General features: G+C 45.0%; 1 protein-coding gene across 3 annotated transcripts in view; it reads right to left on the bottom strand.

Moving 5' to 3' along the window:
• strip2 (striatin interacting protein 2) overlaps nucleotides 1-14,119 on the bottom strand; it is a 34,530-nt gene extending 20,411 nt beyond the window's left edge. The window contains exons 1-5 of one of the 3 annotated variants that reach the window (XM_035427531.1): nucleotides 13,980-14,119; nucleotides 9,062-9,131; nucleotides 8,769-8,843; nucleotides 1,920-2,054; nucleotides 1,260-1,380 (exon numbers count right to left, since the gene is read on the bottom strand). In XM_035427531.1, coding sequence (XP_035283422.1) covers nucleotides 1,260-1,380; nucleotides 1,920-2,054; nucleotides 8,769-8,843; nucleotides 9,062-9,131; nucleotides 13,980-14,000 — 422 coding nt within the window. In that variant the 5' untranslated portion in view covers nucleotides 14,001-14,119. Of the gene's footprint in view, nucleotides 1-1,259; nucleotides 1,381-1,919; nucleotides 2,055-8,768; nucleotides 8,844-9,061; nucleotides 9,132-13,889 lie in introns of all 3 variants that reach the window. The other 2 variants (XM_035427529.1, XM_035427530.1) reach the window with 2 other exon arrangements.
• Between the last annotated feature and the right edge of the window lie 7,705 nt (nucleotides 14,120-21,824).

Here is a 21,824-nt window from a genome sequence, read left to right as displayed (position 1 = left end):
TGTGTGTGTGTGCATGTGTGCGTGCCTGTGTGTGTGTCTGTGTGTCTGCATGCGCCCGTGCGTGCATGTGTGTGTGTGTGTGTGTCTGTGTGTGCCCATGCGTGCGTGCCTGTGTGTGTGTCTGTGTGTTTGCATGCGCCCGTGCGTGCATGTGTGTGTGTGCGCGCGCGAGGGGGCAGCAGTATTTATATTTAGCACTTCGGCCTCACGGAGTGAGAGTTCCTCTCCAAGGGTGAAAAGGTGTCCAGCTTTCACACACAGCTGTTCCTGTTCCCAGCAGTGTCAGTCTGAGAGGGAGGGTACAGGGTTTGGGGGACGGGGGACGGGGGGGGGGGGGGCGTTGGGGAACGAAGCGGCGTCTCCTCAGCATGGGGGTAGGGGGTAAGTAAGGGGTGAATTAATGAGCCTTCAGGCTCGCGGCATGGACGCCGGACTTGCCGCCGAGAGGAAGCGAGCTTCACGCAGAGAGGTGACGGGTGGTCACACGAGCAACAGACACAAATTATTTATCTATTTTTTTTTATTGCTGAATTAGCCTGTTTTCCGGTTTCCCTCACGGAGGTTGAGAAATACACCATTTGCGTCTCTGCTGTGTGTGCTTTCCGGAGCTTCCCGGCCCTAGTCACCTCAAACAGCGTACAGACACCTATACGCAAAACGCACCAGAACAGGTCAGACTGCAACATTACCCAGCAGATATTTATACCAAAGTTGTTCAGAGGAGCACTACATGCGCAAATGTAATCAGATATGAAGAGCATGAAAAACAGACAGAGGCCCCTTTGCACTAATCAATAACAACACAGGGATCAATAAAACTCTGGGAGCTTAAACAAGACCGATAATGACACAAAGAATAAACTACTGCAAGAGCTACGGCTGTAATCCTGACATCTTAGGATGCTACGACTATGGAATGGGGTTTGCCTTTAACAATCTGCTCTGGCAAGCAGTAGATAATCATTTGATTTACGACACCATGTTGAAAAGCTTTTAGTATTTAGCTCAGTCCAACTCAGTCATCTTTTACCACTCAGCTGCTGTATGCAATGCATGTGCGGTCCATCAAAACAACCGTTATTACTGACCGTTGATACTGTTATTGCTGCCATGACTTGTTACTGCATTCGAAAGAAGTAATAAAAAGAAACAGAAATAATTTGTTTGTGGACGTGCCAGCCAGTGAGAGGGCTAGAGGAAGGGGGTTCACCGTGAGGCAGGTCTCTATGGTAACGGTGTCTTTTTTTTTCGGGACTCACTCGATCTCCATGCTCAGCAGCTCCAGCAGGGCGGTGAAGGTGCCCATGTCGTACAGCAGGAAGACGTTGTGCCGGGACCAGTGCAGGACGTCCGTCTCCGTGTCGCACTCATCAAACACCCCTGGGAAACAGAGCTTGTTCATTAGCTATCTTGTGTTAGGTACAGGGTGTGTTCATTAGCTACTTTGCATTAAGTACAGGGTGTGTTCATTAGCTACTTTCCATTAAGTACAGGGTGTGTTCATTAGCTACTTTCCATTAAGTACAGGGTGTGTTCATTAGGTACCTTGTACCAGGTATAGGCCGTGCTCATTAGCTACCTTGCGCCAGGTACAGGACGTGTTTGTTAGCTATCTTGCGCCAGGTACAGGCCGTGCTCGTTAGCTACCTTGCGCCAGGTACAGGATGTGCTCGTTAGCTACCTTGTACCAGGTACAGGACGTGTTTGTTAGCTATCTTGCGCCAGGTACAGGCCGTGCTCGTTAGCTACCTTGCGCCAGGTACAGGACGTGTTCGTTAGCTACCTTGCGCCAGGTACAGGACGTGTTCGTTAGCTACCTTGCGCCAGGTACAGGACGTGTTCGTTAGCTACCTTGCGCCAGGTACAGGACGTGTTCGTTAGCTACCTTGCGCCAGGTACAGGACGTGTTTGTTAGCTACCTTGCGCCAGGTACAGGACAGCGCGGGCCACCTTCAGCCTCTTCTCCCGGTTGGTCACCTCCAGCGAGTCCAGCAGCCTCATCACATAAGCCCTCTGCTCAGACAGGCCCAGCTCTATCCATTTTTTCTCCTTCACTGGAAGAGAGGAGAGGAGAGAGAGAGGGACAGAGCAGGAGAGAGAGAGAGCAGAGGGGGAGAGAGGGAGGGAAAGCAGGAGAGAGACAGGAGAAACAAGTGGGAGAGAGCAAGACAGAGGACAGAGAGGGACAAGAGAGGGGGAGAGAGAAATGTGAGATAGAGAGAGAAAGGGTGAGGGATGTAGAGAGGGGAGAAAAAGGACACAGAGATAGAGGGATAGATGGAAGGAGGGAAGAGGGATAAAGAGAGAGAGGGAAGGACAGGGAAATACAGAGATAGAGAGAAGGAGAAAGGGGAAGAGGGAGTGTGGGAAACAGTGGAAGAGGAGAGAGAGAGAGAGAGGTCTGGGTCATGCGTTTCTCACGGGGCTGAGGTGAGCCCTGGTTTCTGCACGAGAAGCGGATTAACAAGGCTCAGTTTCCCTCATTAAAACACCCAAACTACCCAGCACCATCCACAGCCAGAGTAACCCGCCTGGTATGAATGCTGCGGGGAATTTTCGGCTTAGCCCAGATCCCGAGAACCCACATTTCAGCTCTTTCACCGGTTTTTAACCGTTAGACGGCTTTACTTTCAATGGGAAATATTCCTTACGGTAAATAAACAGATATGTATTAGGCTCCCCTTTAATGCAGTTGCTTTTAACACTTTTCTCCATTAGAGCCTGGGGATCTTGAACATTAGACCAAATCTAATTAGCCAGAAGATCCCAACTACCTAATTTAACAGGGAGGTACTCAATAACAGAGATTGTTAACTCAAAGTGTATATGTTCACTGAGAATTCAAATCTTTTAGAAAAGGTTAGTTAGCATAACCTGCATGTTTTTGGATTGTGGGAGAAAACTGGAGTACCCAGAGGAAACCCACGCAGGACACACACACACATACACACATACAAAGGCCCCAGCCTGGATTCGAACCCAGGACCTTCTTGCTGCAGGGTGACAATGCTCACTGCACCACCATATTTTCTAAAAGTCTTAGAAAAACAATGTCTCCTAGTGACAATAAAAAAATTATTTCAAATTTGACACAGGATATTTAATTTTTGGAATGAAATGTTTCATAACGGATACACTTTGAGCAGAATGAAACGCTTCTCCCTGAACGAAGCATAAACGGGGAAATAATTATTCTCGTCGGACCGGGGAGGACGCAGAGCTGATTTGTCACTGATGAGTCTTGGCACAGGAAAGACGCTCCCCCCCCCCCCCCCCCCCCCCCCCCCCCGCGTGGAGCATGTTTAAATCCCCAGCGCAGGCAGACAGGCTCATTGCTCATCGACGTTTTCCCGCGCCCAGTTCGCTCGGTGTGACGGACAAGCGGGAGCCGCTGCGTTAACGCGGTCCGTCAAAGCCGTCAGCGTTAAGGGGAGAGCGCCGTGCCACGAGTCCGCGAAAAATGACTGATGGGGGGAGTGAACGGAAGAGACGGGCGGCCGCTCTCTCCCTCTCTCTCTCTCCGCTTCGAGCACCCCTGCGGTGTCTCGCAGTGCTGGCGGTAGCTCGCGGTAGCACAGAGCCAGTTTTTGGCTGGACCGCAACAGCGGGGCCAGCCCTACAAACGCGAATGTCCGTGACTGACTGAGTGAGTGACCGAGTGAGTGAGTGATGAAGTTACGCCATTGGCCGGCCGTGTCATGAAGTCACACCATTGGTCGGCCGGATCACGTGTGTTAGGTCCAGCCATATACTAGGTGTTACCCTGGTCTTGTTAATCCGTACTTCGGATTCGAAGCCTTCACTCGCACCAGAACAGCGGACGCACACGTATTTCAGACATCACTTTTTTTAGCCTAGCCCTGGCCGAAAGGCTGCAGCATAAAAATGACACAGCACAAAAAACTATAAGGAACACTACAATTCCTACAAAAGCAACAACATCCATCAAACCAGGAGTCAGGAGTTTTCATACTAGAGGTTACCAGAAAATAAATAACTGCAGTCATTGTTCTCATCATGTTATTGTCAGAACACCAAGTTATTTAAACTGTTGTCTTCTTGATTCTTCTAAGGTCCAATGCAATGGATTGTTTTGCACAATGTTCTCTATGTCAACCTGCATCTATCTGAATGAAAAAAAAAACAATCAATAAATAAAACACAGCTAGGTAAATCACAGAGAGGAACAACATACTACTCAGTACTACAGTATGTGAAGTGTGATTTCAAATGCAGTACCAAAACCCCTCCATTTTGGGGCTGGTACTGTGCACACAGACTCATTTCCACCGCACAGTGAGATACTCCATCAATGGCAGCTGGTAGCCTACTGATAAGGGAGACAGAAAATGTATCTTTAAGCCCATCATTTTGCACAATTAAGCAGTTTGAATAAAGATTACCCATCAACAGCGGATTTCATTTTTTACTTTTTTTTTTTTACATACAGCTAAGAGGACAGCTTTGCTTTTGTGGCCTCTGCATCTAAATCATTAATTATAATGAATGAATTATAATTAGAATTATTATTCATTAAAATTAAACCTAGGCTTTTAAGCTACGGAAAATCGATTTCTGTACGGAAAAAAAAAAAAAAAACTGCCGATGGCACTGTCTTTGTCACCGCTGAAAGGGCTCGTCAGGACCTGCACAAAAGGGCGGCGCTGCTGACACATTAGACGCAATTAAGCCAGCGGCTGACGGGGACGGGAGATCCGGACTGAAGCTGGCAAGCTCCTTAATCACGAGAACCCAGGATCACGGCTGTAATCAGCTTCGTTAGCACGACACCAATCGCCCAATCTTTTACCAAGAGGGAGAAATGAGGTGAAATGACTCCCTCGTCTGTTCATTCAGTCTCTCAAAGGCCAGGTTTACAAGTTTACTCATAGTGCTACGCTCTGTATTTATTATTATTTTTTTTTACTTATAGTGCCTGAGTAAATAATAGACTGCCTATGTATACAGGAATACTGTACATCAAGAGTGGACAATTCTCTCCCAGTTCTGGGTTGGAGTATTTGAAGTTCTCGTTTCCACTAATTAGACCGGCTCATTTAGCTAATTAGCCACATACTTGCCAACCCCAGCCACTCGCAGATTAGACCACTGAATGTTTCACACATGGACAGATGATCAATCCTCAGCTGTCACTTGTGAGCTCCTCAGGACTAATCGGGGAAGCGCTTATGAGCTAAAATGTCAGATCGCATAAATGATAGGGCCTATTAAAATTATTTAGTGCAGAAGCTGGCTTGAAATCCAGCCCTCCTTCCCCCTGATGTACGTTTGAGCAAGAGAGACACTGCAAGGTCATTCTGAGATGAAATGCTGTATTAGGTACAGCAGCCTAGCCTTCTCACGGGTGCTATCACAAATATTAGATAAAACTTCGGCTTTCCGTGTGCTGTCTGTGCAGCGCCGGTGATTTCAAAGCTGCGGGATATTCCAAGGTAAACGCTGTCGGAAACGTTTTCACCTGGTTAAGCGCAAACAATGAGCCATTCTTCCCCTTCGAAATCAGCTCTAGTGGTCTGGAGAATTTGCTAAAATAAGTGCTGACCTTTTTTGTTTTAATAAAAGCTTGACATCATTGTACTTGACACAGAGGAAATGGCTCCACAGTTTACGTCCAGCAGCGCGTATCGAAGTGCACAAAACACCGACAGGCGAACCGCTGAAATTCTGCCCCGAACGCCCCCATCTCCCATATTCAATCTGGCAATAACTGCTGAAATTAAGGGCTGACGACAACTGTAGAAAAGCACACACACACACACACACACACACACACACACACACACGCACACACACACACACACGTACACAAACACACACACACACACACACACACACACACACACACACGTACACAAACACACACACACACACACACACACACACACACACACACACGTACACAAACCACACACACGTACACAAACACACACACACACACACACACACGCACGCACACACACACACACACACATGCAACGCACACGCACAAGAGTAGCCAACAAAAATCAGGACTACAGCATTACCGCACATATGTCAAACACACAGAGCTTGTGACAGAGTGGTGAGATGCATTCGCTCCAGTCCTCTCCAGACAACTGCTCCATATCCTCTGGGCATGCGGGGGTGTGAGGACCCTGCTGTCACAGTCTAAGCTTGGCTCTGTGTTCCTGGCACCGCTCCTCCTGCCATGGTTTACATTTTTTGGCTCTTCAGTCAAAATGGCCACTCAGCCTCTGGTGGTTAAAATTAATCTTAAAATGCATTTATTTACCCTCCTCCCAACACATACACACACACGCAGACACACACACGCACACAAGCAGACACATGCACACAGAAACACATACACACACGCACACAAACAAACACACACAAGCAGACACCCACACATGCACACACGCATGTAGACATACACACACACACACACACACACACAGAAGCAGACACACGCACACACACACACACACAATAGCGTACACCCTTGACCAGTGCACTACATCCTTGCCGAGTTAGCAGAATTCACACTCGTTGACCTGGAGAACTCCTCCCCCCCCTCCACCGCCGCCCCTGGCCTTCGACAGCCCTCCCGACCGCTCTCGACCAGCCTCTCTGAGATGTCCTATCGACAGGACCGTAATGAAGATCTCCCCCATCCCTCCGAGTCTTGAGGAAGGGATCAGTGTGCGGGATTAAAGACGTTCTTTTAAAAATCCCTCTCATGAAGCGTTTGCATCTCGGCCTCGGACGAGCGGCTTCATCCACGCGGACGCGCGCGCTCCAGGGCCCCCTCCTGACCCAGCGCAGATTAACCTCAACATGCTACAGCAGCCTGAGGCTCCGCAGCAGGGCATGCTGGGAAGGGGAAAAGCATATCTGCATGATGGACTCCACTCCTGTGTGTGTGTGTGTGTGTGCACCTGTATGCGTGTGTGTATGTGAGCACCTGAATGCTCATGTGCGTATACGTGCATACGTGTGTGTGTGCGCAAACGCATTTACGCATATGTGTGTGTGTCTGTCTGTGTGCATAGTTTCCTATTATTTGACCTTGAAGGTCAACCGATTTCAATTCTCTTTTACAGCGATTACCAGCGTATCTAATGGAATGAAATGTACTTGATTGTGTAGCCAATCAGAATGCTATTCATGCATTGCAGATTTCTACAAGACGGTGTTTGGGTTAATTAGCAAATATTCTTTGACGTGACGGTTCAGCCGTGAGGTCAGAGGTCACGGACACAGCTCAGATCAAAGCTGAAAAGAGATGATGTGCATTTCTGGTAACTGCAAGCATCACACGCAAGAGAACTGCTTTACTGCTGGACATTTGAAAGGGTACAGCACACAGACATCCGGATTTAGCACTCCCACAGTGATTGATGTCATCATGTGCAAATGTCCCCGTTTGGGTGGATCATCAGTGCGGTTTTTAGCCGAACCCCAGAAGCATTGGCATCGACCTGTCGACCGTTATCGCACGCAAACACAACTGCCGTTTGATGGTACAGACAAACAGACAGTGGGCAAACAGGGGTAAAGCAAGCCTGGCCACGTGCATGGGTAATCCTGCCAGGATGGGCATTCATGCCAGGGAGAGGGGGGAAAAAAAGACACGTTGTTGTTTGGGAAAGAGGGGAGGGAAAAACGAGCGAGTCACTAGTGTTTACGCTGCATCGGCCTGACCACCGTCGCAAAAAACAAACAAAACAAGAACGACTCGGCTTTCCCGTAAACCTGCCAAAATCGTCAGCAGCCACGGACCGAAGCAGACTGAGAACGAAAACACGAGGGATTACAAAAGAGGCCAATAATTCTTTATCCAGCTCATTATTTTAGGATGTCAACAGCTCTGAAACAGTGCTGGTGTAATCTTATTGGGCAGAAAGAAGCAGCAGCCAGTAAATCTGAAGCAGACGTGATAAAATATGGATGGGATGCCAGTGTCATAACCAGCAGAGGGGAGCTTCACCAATCACAAGCCACGTTGGTGACAACAAATGTAACAATGTCGTTGGTGACTGGTGGATACTTAGTCTTCAGCTGTCACTCATGACCATAAGTTAGGCACGAAGGCATGGAATGCAGAAACAGACTTGGCCCTCAGGAATGGGGTTTCCCCTCTCCTGCATTATACCGAGTCAGCATTTAGTCATGTGACCCAGAAACATAACACCACGCATTGACAAACAAGCTGAATTCCATTGGCCAAAAATTATGGGCTCAATTGCCTTCAGCCAGACCCATATTAAAATGCTGGATACTGGGCAGGCACAAGCGTGCATACACACACACACACACTGCACAGCACTGCTGACTGTGTATTCTCAGATTCTCTCAGAGGCAGATAAGAAGTAACATAACACCTGGCAGCATGTTAAGGTAATCATCACCTTTGCTTCAGCCTCATAGTGCTTATACCTCATACTGCTCTCTCTCTCGCTCTGTCTCTCTCCTCCCCCCTCTCTCTTTCTGTCTCTCTCAGTTTAGATAACTTAACAGTCTGGTAAAAACAAGAAACAAATTGCAACAGCAGGATAAGAACGATTGTGTTACCCTCGCGCCTCAAGCTCACAGGGTAGCACAGTGACTGCCGCAACAGTCAAACCGGAACAGGAAATGCTATCAATGCTAACACCAGCGTCATGGGTAGCATCACGAAACGACTGAGCGCCAGAGCTCGAGGAGCCGCTCGGAGCGAGCCAGGTCTGTTCCCCTCGAAAGGGAAGCCCCGTTCGGCCTCAGCCTACCTTGCTTCCGGAAGTCCTCTTCGAAGCAGTCCCTGTTGAGGCCGAACTCCGGCTCCTCCGTGTAACTGTAGAGCTCTGTGTGGGAAAGGAGAGAAGGAGGTGACATCAGGGAGTGACCCGGGAGAATTCTAGAACTCAACTGTACCTGACCAACCTTCCTGAGATCTGCAGTATGATGTCGTGCAGTGTAATGGGCTCATTTTGGGGTTCCATTCCCTGTTGGGGCGCTGCCACTGTACTGTCGTGCAGGGTACTTACCCTGAGGGAATGGAGAAAGGCCCCACCGAACTCACCGGAAAGTTCAGCCGTGAGGCTGTCTGTGTCGCCATACTCAAACTCCAGGGTCGGCAACTCCATGGAGCCCTGAAAAATAAGGCCCGGAGTGGGTTACAGGTCTCCAGAGCAGGCCACAGACACCCTGAGAGGGGTACAGCTGACCAGAGGGGGGTACAGCCGACCAGAGCAGGCCACAGACACCCCGATAGCTGTAGAGCCGACCAGAGATGGGTACAGCCGACCAGAGAGGGGTACAGCCGACCAGAGAGGGGTACAGATAACCAGAGAGGGATACAGTCGACCAGAGAGGGATACAGTCGACCAGAGAGGAGTACAGCCGACCAGAGAGGAGTACAGCCAACCAGAGATGGGTACAGCCGACCAGAGAGGGATACAGTCGACCAGAGAGGAGTACAACCGACCAGAGAGGGGTACAGCCGACCAGAGAGGGGTACAGATAACCAGAGAGGGATACAGTCGACCAGAGAGGAGTACACAGTCCAGTATCGCAGCCATCGCTCACATAGACAAACGCTCCGTGGGCAATTTCCCTACACAAATAAGGAGCAGAACCTCTGTCTTAATGACTGAAGAAGACGGCACCGAGCAGACAGCCGGGAAGTCAGCAGTGAGAGGACACCATACTGTGTGTTTAACAGGCCTCAGGCCTGAGCAAACTGAAACCAGAGTACACAACAGTACAGCCTGCAGCTCACACAGCAGCCTTCAGGAGAGGAACACAGCAGTCATGCTTCTGTTTCTGTACCTCTTACACTCAATGACACGCCATAGCAGCACAACATCAATAAATAGAACAAACGTAAACCCTGGCTGTTTCCAACTGGCAAAATCTCAGATATCTCCACCAGTCTGTGTGTTAAGAACGGTCAAATGGAACAAATAACACAAAATAAAAAAATTTTAAAAAATGGATTTTAGATCTCAGGAAAAAAAAGTTTGGTAAAAGAAATAGCATCTCCCATTTTGAAGAGCTAAAGCTTAATATGCTATTCATGGACACTGGTTCACGGATGGTTGCCTGTTTGATGAGCATGAGGTAGCTGTACTTTGTCCTCAACAAACCCTTTCTTCACTTCACCAAGCAGTCTTAGGTAATATATCTCAAATGCAACTGCCCACGTTTGTGGTATTAGCTTGAAGCCGATGTTCAGGAACTTCACTGGGGGATATTTTTTTAAATATTACCGTTTTAAACCAACGAAGAAACCGACAGACTTGTCAAAGAACTGCCCAACCATACTGGTTCAGCTGGTTTGCAGCATGTTCCCCTTGGCTGAGATGAATCATCACGTCTGTTTTATTTTCATAAAAATACATGTTGCAAAAAAGTCAAACATCAGAGTGAAAAAGTGGGCTGAGTCACCAAAGCACTTGCGCTGAGATTTTCCTCAAACGTGACAGCCGATTATTAAAAACTCTTTCTTGTAAAATGTCAAGTCTGACATACTATAAAGAACTTCACTTTGATTGAGCATTCTAATTTCAGAAGCAACATGCCACATGCACATTTCCTCACACTGTACTGTGGGAAACATACTGAAGATTTAAAAAAGTAATCATAAGATTAAGATTATAACTACCCTTGGGTTTATTATAACAATTCCAGGGTTAGCCTGTGTTTTAAAAAGCGTGAGCTGAAACTTTATCATCCAACAAAGGCTGAGAATTTGTCTTTCGTCCCACCTCAGAAACAGAAATACATGTATAAAAACTAAATAGAGTACAATAACACAGAAGACACACACACACAAAATAATAGCTCGTTATCTGGTTTTGTTCAAATGACTGATTGCAAGCTGGGACAAAGAAGCTCTTATAGACGTTGCTTTTTCGCTACTGGTGCTCTGAAACGTTGGCCAGAGAGTAGCGTAGCAACTCAAACTCGCTGTGGGGGGGGCTGGTTTTATATTAGCCCAATATAAAACCAGAGAACTATATCCCGTCTGCTTTACGGCAAAAGCGGTCACGTTGGACAAACCGCGGCTGACCTCCGCCTGAGTGTTTTCTGAGACGAGCGCGGAGCAGGAGGAAAGCTGCCCTTCGGCATTAGGAACTGGTCATACTGTAGTAGCAGAAGTGGAGAAGCCAGAAGAAACATGACAAGCCAGGGCGACGTTGCCGGGGGGAAGATTTATACCAGCCCACAGTCGGCCGAGGACAGTGGACCGTAAAAATTCCCATTGAGAATATGATGACCTATAAAGGAACTCAATCAGAAGAGCAGCCACAACAAATCCACTTTCCAGCAAAACAAAAATGCTGAGGGCTGATGGATTTTCTCCTGTACTTTTTTTTTTTTTTTTCATTTTTCCATTGTATAATTTGGCTTCGGAGTGATGCGTGCTGCAGCTTGCTTTCTGCGTCTTAGTTATCAACAATAGCAGCAGATACATGCAAAGACAGTGTGCCTTCAGACATACAATGCTTGATGAGGGAGATTCCCATAGTATCCTTCCCAGGATAGTGACTCCCAACCCAATTCCTCTCCTTCTACAACAACTGTTAGATGTCTCGCTCTGAAAAATATATGTAATAATCCAATAAGTCACAGGAAAAAAGAGACACAGAACACAGAAAATGAACTTGCAGTAATACCAGTGAAACTACAACAGGGCTCCAGGAATATAGAGCGACTCATATTTTCAGCTCACAGTGTTTATTTATTTATTTATTTATTTATTTATTTATTGAAATATGATGCTAATACTCAATGTATGTATGTATGTATGTATTTGTAGGGAATGAGAAACAATCTGCCAACCTCTACAACTACTTTGCCATCAGTAGCAATGACATTTTAGCAGCCACATGTAAGATATTGGCCACAAGCATTTCATTGATGAACAAAATGTTTTTGTTAGAAGGAACCCTGGGTCAGCATGCCACCAATCATCGAAAATGATTGGTGAAAACATTGCACAGCTCCACAGGGGAACTCCTATGGAAGGGGTGTAACCATGACATCCTGTTTGCTTACAAACAATCCACCAAAAAACAAATACACCACTGTGCCCTATGAATGAATTATCTGTGCAAAAGAAAGACATGGCATGATCTGTTTCAGAAACAACTCATCTAATTCATTTATTTAATGAATACGAGTTTCAATTAAGATCACATCAATTAAGCTTCACTGTCAGCAGGAAACAGTGGGGGCTAATGGGGGAAAATGCATACTTTCACTACAGCGCCGTTCAAAGCTGTAATCTATGGAAGCAGGCATGTGATTTTTCCTGCTCCGCTACCCCGGGGTTTAAACGGACTCCTCTGGCCGAAAACCGCAGCCAGATTACAAAACTGGCAGCGCAAGACGCAGACGCCGCCAATATGAAACTGCCATGCATCAGGTCAAGGAGCCACATCAACGGCCAGTTTAGCCAATATACTACGTGCATTACGGTCAGTTGTAATATGTTGCATTTAAACCCGCATTACATGAGGTAGGCTATATCCGGAGTAAACACAATTTGGATTGTATTGGCACTGTGGATTATACTGGCAGTCTGAAATCTGTGATGGTTTCACAGAATATGCTGCTCGGCAGAGCATGCTAAGAAACCGTCGCTCACTCGCGGGCGCCACTAGAGCATGCTGGTTAGGGTTTGCAACCCTGAGATTGAGCTCTCGAGAAAGGCAGTGAACCCGAACTGCTGCAGTAAATATCCAGCTCAGTCAATGGACTGTTCGTAAAGAACGGACTGGATAAGGTTGACTTTTAATAGCTAAAGTGAAAAATGCTTTGAAAAACACATGAAAGAAAGCACATCTTTAAATGTCACCTGTCAACAACTGAGCAAAGTAGATCTCAGAAGTGGCCGGCATAAAAGCATGCTAGCTGGTTTGTGCAGTGAAACTCCATTCTAATACAAAACTCTGGCTGAGGATATGAAAGAGGTAGGCTACATAAAAAAATGTTAAAAAAATTATGCTAAACAAATTAAGCATTAAGCATTTAAAAAAAATTAAGAATATCATCCACTGCAACGCATTTCGTTTTTAGTGAAAAGAACGTGTCCAGATTGCACATCCAAGGGCTGAATGAAAAATGCATTTCCTGTCATTTCCAGTGCATAAATGAAACATCAGTTGACGTTTGAAGGGAGCAGCGGAGCCAAACTGATAGCATACACATTTCCAACAATATGCTGCCCTTGAATCTCATTGTAGGCTATATAATCTATCGTCCTTAAACAGTAATTTTTACATGCATTTGGTCATTTCTTTGAGTCACCGTGTAGGCTATCCATAACAGGTTTATTACATGCTTTAACTGCGATAATTAGAAATCGCTTGTAACATTAATAAAATATTGCTGTCAACTTTTAAGTCTGAGTGTCCAGATATACGAGAGAGACGTAAACTGACGGTCAAAAATCAATTATACGGGTTTTCAAATTGTGGCATGAACGATCAGCAAATCACAGCATAGGCGTTTTCTCTCCAAGATCATTCACACCGATGTGTCAATACAAACAGCGATAACGACGACGACGACAACGGTTCATAATGGTAATATGTCAGTGTTCATAGCGTTTCAAATGAGAAATTGGTTTTAAAAAGTCGTCGGCTCGGCTTCCAGCATTAGGCTACACGAAACCGCCAATCAACCCCGAAAAATGTCGCAGACCGAGCCCCGTCACATTGGCTACTCTCATAAATATATTTTTAGCAGTAGCTCGCGCTGTCACCGAATATCAAACTCCGATTAAGCATGCTTTCAAAAGGGGTGGCTGACACGGGCTTTTAAAGCTCCGACACCAAACCTTCCCCTAGCACACTGCTGCCGGCGTGATTACCAGCTGGACACGGGTTCTTCGGATTTACCTCCGAATCCTTTCGCTGATTCTTGAACAGCTCTTTGACTTTCGGAAGAGACTTCTGCCTGTTGCTGTTATTAATATTATTAATAGGTACCTCCATTTCGTCCGCCTGCATCTGCCCAAGCCTGGTCACTTTCACCGCAGAGAGCACATTAGTATACAGCGCTTGGAACTGTCACATTGGAGCCAGTTGAGGATTCCAAGTTGGCTATATCCATCCCTGCCAATCCGATTGGTTGGCCGGGCAACGCTGTGGGCGCGGCTTAAGATGGACGCGTCTCGGTGAATGGTCGGCCGCCTTGTCAACAGTGCTAAAGCAGTAGAGGGGAGACGCATTCTAGGGGGCGAGGTTGGGCTTTTAGCGTACACATGCCCTGAGGCACCAGCAGTTGGAAATGGGACAATATGTCAATTACTGGACGTGATGAATGAAAATAAATAAATAAAAGAATGAATGAATAGGCGCACCGAGATCATTTTTGTGCATTGTAGCAAAGCCATATTACGTGATTAAAGGTGGTTTGAAGGAGGAACAACAATTAACTCAAGGGGAACGGGAGCAGATGAAACAGAATCAGTTTTGTACAAGGCTGTTTACAATCTGTCACACACTGCTTCTCTGCCTCAGCTGATGTTTGATGGGTGTGATGGGGGGAAATGTCTGCTGTTCATGGATGGTGTTGACGGTGAAAATGAGGACACTGCGTTTATACAGTGTCTTTGGGTCCTACCTCTTCAGAGAAAATAAATATGTATATATTTTTTCTAATATCTTCAGCACGACTTTGTCCACGACCCCGTTGGATTTTTGCTGCCAATTCCAGATGTCTTTGTATGCATGACTAAATCCAGTGAACATATGCTCCATTTCAATCTTGCCTATACGATGACATCAAACTCGATGTTATAAAATCATATTTCGTCTACTACTATTGGTTTTGATGCTGGTGATATATATCACATTAGCTCTGTTCATTGTGTAACCCAGCATGTATGCACAGGGGCGCAACCAGAACCTAAAAAGCACCACGGTCAAGAGACTCGGTGGGTGTGGGGTGACGGTTTGCTCTTTCCCCCCTTTATTTAGTTAATTTTTGAGGATTCATTTTACAGTGTAAATGCTGTGCACACCCTATGCTTCGGCTTAAATGTGAGAAAATACTGAGGAACATTCATTCCCCTCCTAAATGAATTGCAGTTGATGTTCTCACTAAAGAATACAGTAAGTATATGCTTTGGAAAAGGACATGGAAAAAAAAAAAAAACGAGGACATGACCTTGGTGTGCTCAAGGGTAGTTACAGCCCTGTGTGTGTACCTATGCAAATTTCTCTGGATAAGAGCATCTGCAAAATTCTTAAATGTAAATGTGCTGGCAGCGTTACCCGAGATGCTCCCGTTTTAAGCTGAAGTTCACTTTGTATGCTGGCACAGCTTTTCCTGTGGGTAATCAGCAGAGGGGAGCAGAGATGAGCTCTCCAACTGAAACACTTCAGTCTGTGCTGTATAACCAGGATTAGCCCTGTGTGCCAGTAGGATTTCAGTGCCAGTTAACTGCTTGATTCCACACCCCCCCCACTCAGAGATAAATTTTATTCAGCATCTCAGGAGCTTTGAGGCCCCTTAACCCTTTAAATTGTATGAAATATGTGATTAGAATATTCTTAACTGAACATTCTAATGCTGACGTAACAATCACTGCTAGCAATTGAAAGCAGTGCAGTTCTAGAATGCTGACTTCGAATTTTGAAAGAAAAAAAAAAAACCCCATTCTTCACAGGGTTAAGACACTGATCTGTCTTATGCATGCTGAATGGGACATGTATGGGGTATTGATATCTTGTGTTGTTTTCAGATGCATGTCAGCACCACTGTACAGTACTGCTGCTAATCTTCATTGCCCTTTCTTTCCCAAAGGCAAAACATTCCTAGAGAATGGAGAAAAAAAATTTGAAAAAAGAAACAAAAAATAAATTTGCTGGTGTCATTAAAGTTCTAACCAGTGAAAGCCAGGCTATAATCACCAAAAAAAGTCAATGACCACTAGACCTTACGAGTGCTCGCGACCGCAAACGGCACAACGTGTGGTCTGCTGGTGAATTAACGACTGCAATCTCCCGCAGATGTGTTGGTGTTCACCGAATATTCCTCGGACCTTTAGATCTGGCGGGGGCATGTGCTACATGGAGTGCGAAAGGGAGATGTTCCTGTGGATCACTTTCTTTCCAGATCAGCCGCTGATTGAATTATTGATTAATATGGGGGGGGGGGTCCGTAAAGTGGATTGCCCCGCACTGGCCCGATCTGCCCTAAGCCCCATGTCGAGAGCACTTTATGTGATATGATTAGAGTCTACAGTTTAATGAAAAAGAGGTCACCTCCCAGTGTGTTGGAGTTGCCACATGATGGATTTAAACACACAGGGGACACGCTGGGAGATGAATCTCAATGCACAATCCAATATAACTCAGCCACCGTTGTGCGTTACAGACGGGAGGAAACAATATGAGAGAATTACACTGTTCTCACACTGGTCCAAATGCATAAAGCCCTGTTCAGATCAAAACTGTGACAGCAGACAAGACAAGAATGACAAATTAGGATGGAAGAAATATTGGGCTTACTGAGCATGGACTAGAAAGTCCACATCAAAGCAAAGGTTAGTGAACATTTTCCTAACAAGAAGTTATGAGCGGGTTGAACATATGTCTCCTTGCTTTAACGCTAGACTTAAGATTTGACATGTTTATCTCTGAGACCACGGCAGATGTTCTAAAACTCTGAAACTTATCAAAATTTCATCTGAGATTTTATCAGCAGATGGCTTTTTGATCTGAACCAACCTTAAGACCCTGCAGCTTAACCCTTGCGTTCATTTCAGGTCAAGTTGACCATTTTTAAACTTTAAGTAAAAGAGGAATGACACTTTTGGAAAATACATTTCATGAGCAGTGACTAAACTAGTGTATATTTGGTTCTTGTTTTGCGTATATATTTGTCGTTCACCATCTGTAGGTTATTCGCTTGGTCTTCTAGTCAAAATGGTTTCTTTGAATATAATAAGATAGGCAAAAAATAATTTTGACAATTAGTCACATATACCACTCATATTGTTTGGAATTGAGATAAAGATAATACAGTAACTAGAGCTTTTATTGCGTAAATTTTGTTTCTGTGTGGCTTTAAGAATCCCAATGTCTTGGATACATTAGACCCAGGCTAACAGGTTCACAGGTGCTAATAAGCAAACAGAACACAAGGGTCTGTTTACACAATTTGCCATGCTTGCGTTTGTGCAGACAGGAAAAGGATCCTGCTGTTTTTCTCCCAGTAACCATTAAGAGACAGAGCCACACATTCACAGTTGTAGGAGGACGGTTTGTTTACGCGACCTCAAGTGGTATTAGTTTGTTTTTGAGCGGGAGTATTATTAAGGCTAATATGATGACTCACACCAACACGCTTCAAGTGCAGTCGCGGCTACTGTGATTCATAACTGATAGTCTCACTCCAAACATATTGTCCCTGCAGCCTGAAGGCAACATATTGTGGCTTGACTCAATGAAAACCAGCGCAATGCACTTACAAGCATCAGCTAGGTGACTAGATTCTCCAAATGGCATCGACAAGGTCGAAGTCAGTCTGAATGGGACTGCAAAGAATGAATCTCGCACAAACAACAAAGGCTTTTGTGTACACAGTGATATTGGCAACACCCCAGCAGAATGTAACCTTGAGTCCTTCAGTGAAAACTACGTACAGCGACATGTGCGACAATGAGAGGGCAGCTGTTGCCGCCATCGCATTGCTTATCTTTTCACAGAAAGACAGTTCCACATTGGTCCGGTCTGGTCTTACAGTTGAGGGTATGTCCCAGTAACAGCAATACAAAAAAAGAAGATATAATTTAATGTCCTTTTTTCTAAAGCTTACTGCAACTCCTGCAGTTGCCAATGTAATGTTCTGTATGAATTTTTCCCGACACTTGAGTTTGAATAAAATAAGAGAAAATGAAAGTGCGTTGTGCAGAACCGCCAATCAAAATGCAAGCTTCATCATCAGCATCATCACAGTGCATTTCCTGTCTTCCGTCAATTGCTGGATCTTCAGACACCTGGCAGGATTGCATTCCAGACGTGGGGGGGGGGAGGGGAGGTGTAATGATTCGGGATGAGCCTGATGATTCGGGGTTCAGCTCTTCTGAGCTCCTAAGCCCTCCGGACCCCAGGATGTCAGATCTGGGGCGAAGGGGGATCAGGTCACTCTGAACTGGCAGCAGCAGCTGCGGCTCACTCCCCCCGCCCCGCCCCCCCCACCCCCACTCACCAAAAGCGCAGTCTCCTCTCTACTCCCAAATGTTCCCAGACAGGCTTCACTCTAATGCCATCTCATCATTAATGCAGATCTGCCCCGGCCAGCAGTCATTCAGCTTCGTTTACTCTGCTCCTCTGTGCCACTCCCAGGGGGCAGAATATCCCATTAATAATAATTTGCGTATTGATATAAATTTATCATAATTCTACATCACCATAGACTTATTCTCCTTATTATTATTGTTATAACGTCTGTGACTACAAATGATAAGCTGGTATATCTGCAGCAAGGACATCGACACAGGTGCATTTTCAGCCGTTCTCTTAATGCTTGTGTTTTCCAAGCTACGTCAGGTCTTATTGTGAACAGCATTTTGTTGCCTATGAAATAAAATTAAATGTGGATACACAAATAGAAGTGTACTGCTGTGCACTTCTCCCTAAATATATTTTTAAATGACCTTCTTGTGCACTACCTGACCTTCACAAGATAAACAGCCAAAAAGAGCAATAAATAAATAAATAGACCAAAAGCTTTGAGGAATGGCTCCCAGATCAAAATGTCATGGAAGCCAGTTGCGGACTGTGAGAACATTTTCCCGATTTACTCTCAACCCAGTGAAAACAGAAAAGGGGTTATTGATAGTTGGTGCACAGTAGGCTACCTGGCCAAACAAAAATGCAAACATCTATGGACTGCTTGAAATTCTGTACCGTGGACCTGAGGGGGGGGGGGGGGGGTGTATTCAGCACTTTCCCTCGTGCCAACCCAGTAGTAAAACTGCCATCTGTCGCCATGTCAACATCAAGTGGGCAAACGGTGTACAGTCATCTGTGTTTACATCACACATCAAAACCAATTGCCACATTTGATTTTAAAGACAAGGAGTATCAAAAGAGGTCAGGAGCCAGCCAATCAAGAGGCTTCATACCATGACAGATTAATTTTTATAGGCATACCGAATAGCGCATCTATCCCTCAGCGCTTAAGATTCGGTTCTTTTACGGCCTATAAAGAAATGAGGTCGGCAACTGGTCGGATTTTCAAAAAAAAAAAAAAAAAAAATACATGCCGCACGCTTAGAGAAAATGACAATAACTTCAATGTTTTTCCATGTCGGTCCTGATAAGCACGAGTGGAATAGTCTCTCTCACCTCCGGTAAAAACATCCCTTTTTATCCCTCTGGGGTGTAAACCGCTTTAATGTGACGGTTGCATCTCACTGTACTCAAAATAGAAGCTGGCAGGAGAGCTGTCTTCGGCAATGCTGCGCATCGCTCGCCGCTTCCTTTGATTCCTCAAGTCTCTCTTCAGATCCCGTCGTGAGTAGCTATTGATTTGTCTCCTTCGCGTGCACGTTCGGCAGACTGCCACATCTCGAGCCATTATACACCTCCCACGGAGATATCCCTGCAAAGGCGTCTTAGAGGCTCGGAGACAACGTGGCAAATAACCGAATAGGCTACAGCAATGTGTCAGGTAGCCTATTCCTTCCCGTCTTGGGGGCTCATACCCATGATCGACTTGGGACAACAGTCGCATCACAGTTCCGTTAACGCTGACAGAAGGGAAAAACCTTCTTCACAGCAGAGTGATTAAAATGTGACAACGTAAAAAAGAAAGACTATATGATGAAAACATGTTTGTTTACACTTTATTTCATTTTTTTAAGATTACAGATTTCATTATTGCTCATCTACTATAATCACTTGCAATATTTAAAACTTTTTAATTTTTTTTTATTTTTTAAAACATTTTTATTTTTAGACAACTTCAATCTTGAGAATTTGTGTCTTTCTCTGAAGACTTACAGCGATAAATACAGTTTATCTGATCGAGTTTCTCTCTGCAGAGTTTATCATCAAAAAGCGAGATGCTGGTGTCATCTCCCTCCCTCCCTCCGCCCCGTGTGATGTCACCAATTTATAATGCTAACGAGCCCGCCTTCACAAACAGGTCGCGAGCCCGAGACAACTGCAGCGAATGAAACAAGAATCGTGGGGAACGCATTGGGAGTGAACGTCAAAAGGAAAAACGTACGTATCAGAAATCTTAAAGACAACAGGTATAAATGTTAGCAAAACAGACAAACATGGATACATGATGATTAAACAAAAACAAAAACAAAACAAAAAAAAAAAAACAGCACGAGTAAAATTTGCTCTAACAAGTAAAAAAATACAGGTGTGAATACTTAACACAAAATATGTGATATCTTATTTTGGGGCTGGAACACAAATCGAGGATGGGGGTGTTCTTGGGCATAGCAAAATGGCAAGGATCTAGCGTTCACTTGATGAACACGATGGGACAAAGATGGGATGTGTTTATCGGGAGCTCAAATATGAATAAAGCTAACGTTAGCAGCTCACTGCAGATTCCAGTTGTGATAGGACATGCTGGGTTGCCAGATCAGGACCTGGCGTAACGCAAACATCTCCCCACAGAACCGCGAATGACGTCTTACACTGGCTCCACCGGATCAGGACAGGTAGCTGGTCTTAAAGAAACGCGACAGAGATAACACTAATCCAGAGAACGCAATATATTCTATATTCCCTTTATTTTAATAAAAAGTCAAAACGAAAATATCTTCACCGAACGTATTCTAACGAGGTAAATGTATCGGCCTTCATCATGTTAACAGTAAAACAAGGTCCCAAATTATTACAGGTTACAAGCCAACCGACAGGAAGGCTATATAAATTCCAGTATTAATAACCAAAATATTTCCTCATCTCCTCTGTAAAGATGAGACTTTTTTAAAATATCAATGAATAACAGCTGGTTGATATTTTGTAACCGTTATTTTACCAGAGAATATGGCCGTAATATCAGTACCATGCACCCAACTCCGCCCTGAAATGAAACGGTCACCTGCACATTGTAGAAAACAGGGGTCTCACAATGGACATATATTATCCTATCCTTCTTAACACTTTACTGCTGCTAATCTTCATAATGACAGAATGGTAAGTGAGTGAGTGAAAATTCCTATTGTCATTATTATTATTATTATTATTATTATTATTATTAACAACACAAAGAATAATAACAATAATCATAACTTTAAAAATAATCATAATAGGAATTATAATAATTTAAAAATTCTCTATAAAAATCTAAATATATACTTCTCTGTATGATATCACAGCTTCCATGCCCATATTTTAATTGTTGGAAGGAGAAAGCAACGTAGGCTACTAACAAATCCCGCTCGCTAAATACTTCCCCAATTTTCAACACTGGCGGCACTTGAAGGCGTAACAAACTCCAACGTGATGCGCTGCCCGGCAACCCCACCAGTCGTAAAGAAGCCGTTAGAAGTGAAAGAGACGTAATGCTGACCGGAGACGTTTGCACTTAGTGTTTTGAGAGATGACAGACAAAGAAAAAAAAAACAGCGATTCCGTCCAGTTTTACTTCTCTGTTAAGTACAGGCAAAGGAACCAGAAGGTTCCACGACATGGAAAAATACGTTGCCAGGAGTGATCAGTGCTTTAAAAAAAGAAAAAGATAACGATATGACCGCTCTACGCTGCCCCTCCCCCCCTCCCCCCCTCCCCTATGACCAGGATGAAAGAAAAAAGACAAAAAAAAACACAAGTAGAAAATAAAGATGATAA

Source organism: Anguilla anguilla, chromosome 7, assembly GCF_013347855.1.
Source record: "Anguilla anguilla isolate fAngAng1 chromosome 7, fAngAng1.pri, whole genome shotgun sequence".
Classification (NCBI taxonomy): domain Eukaryota; kingdom Metazoa; phylum Chordata; class Actinopteri; order Anguilliformes; family Anguillidae; genus Anguilla; species Anguilla anguilla.
This window is presented reverse-complemented; position numbering and strand designations above follow the sequence as displayed.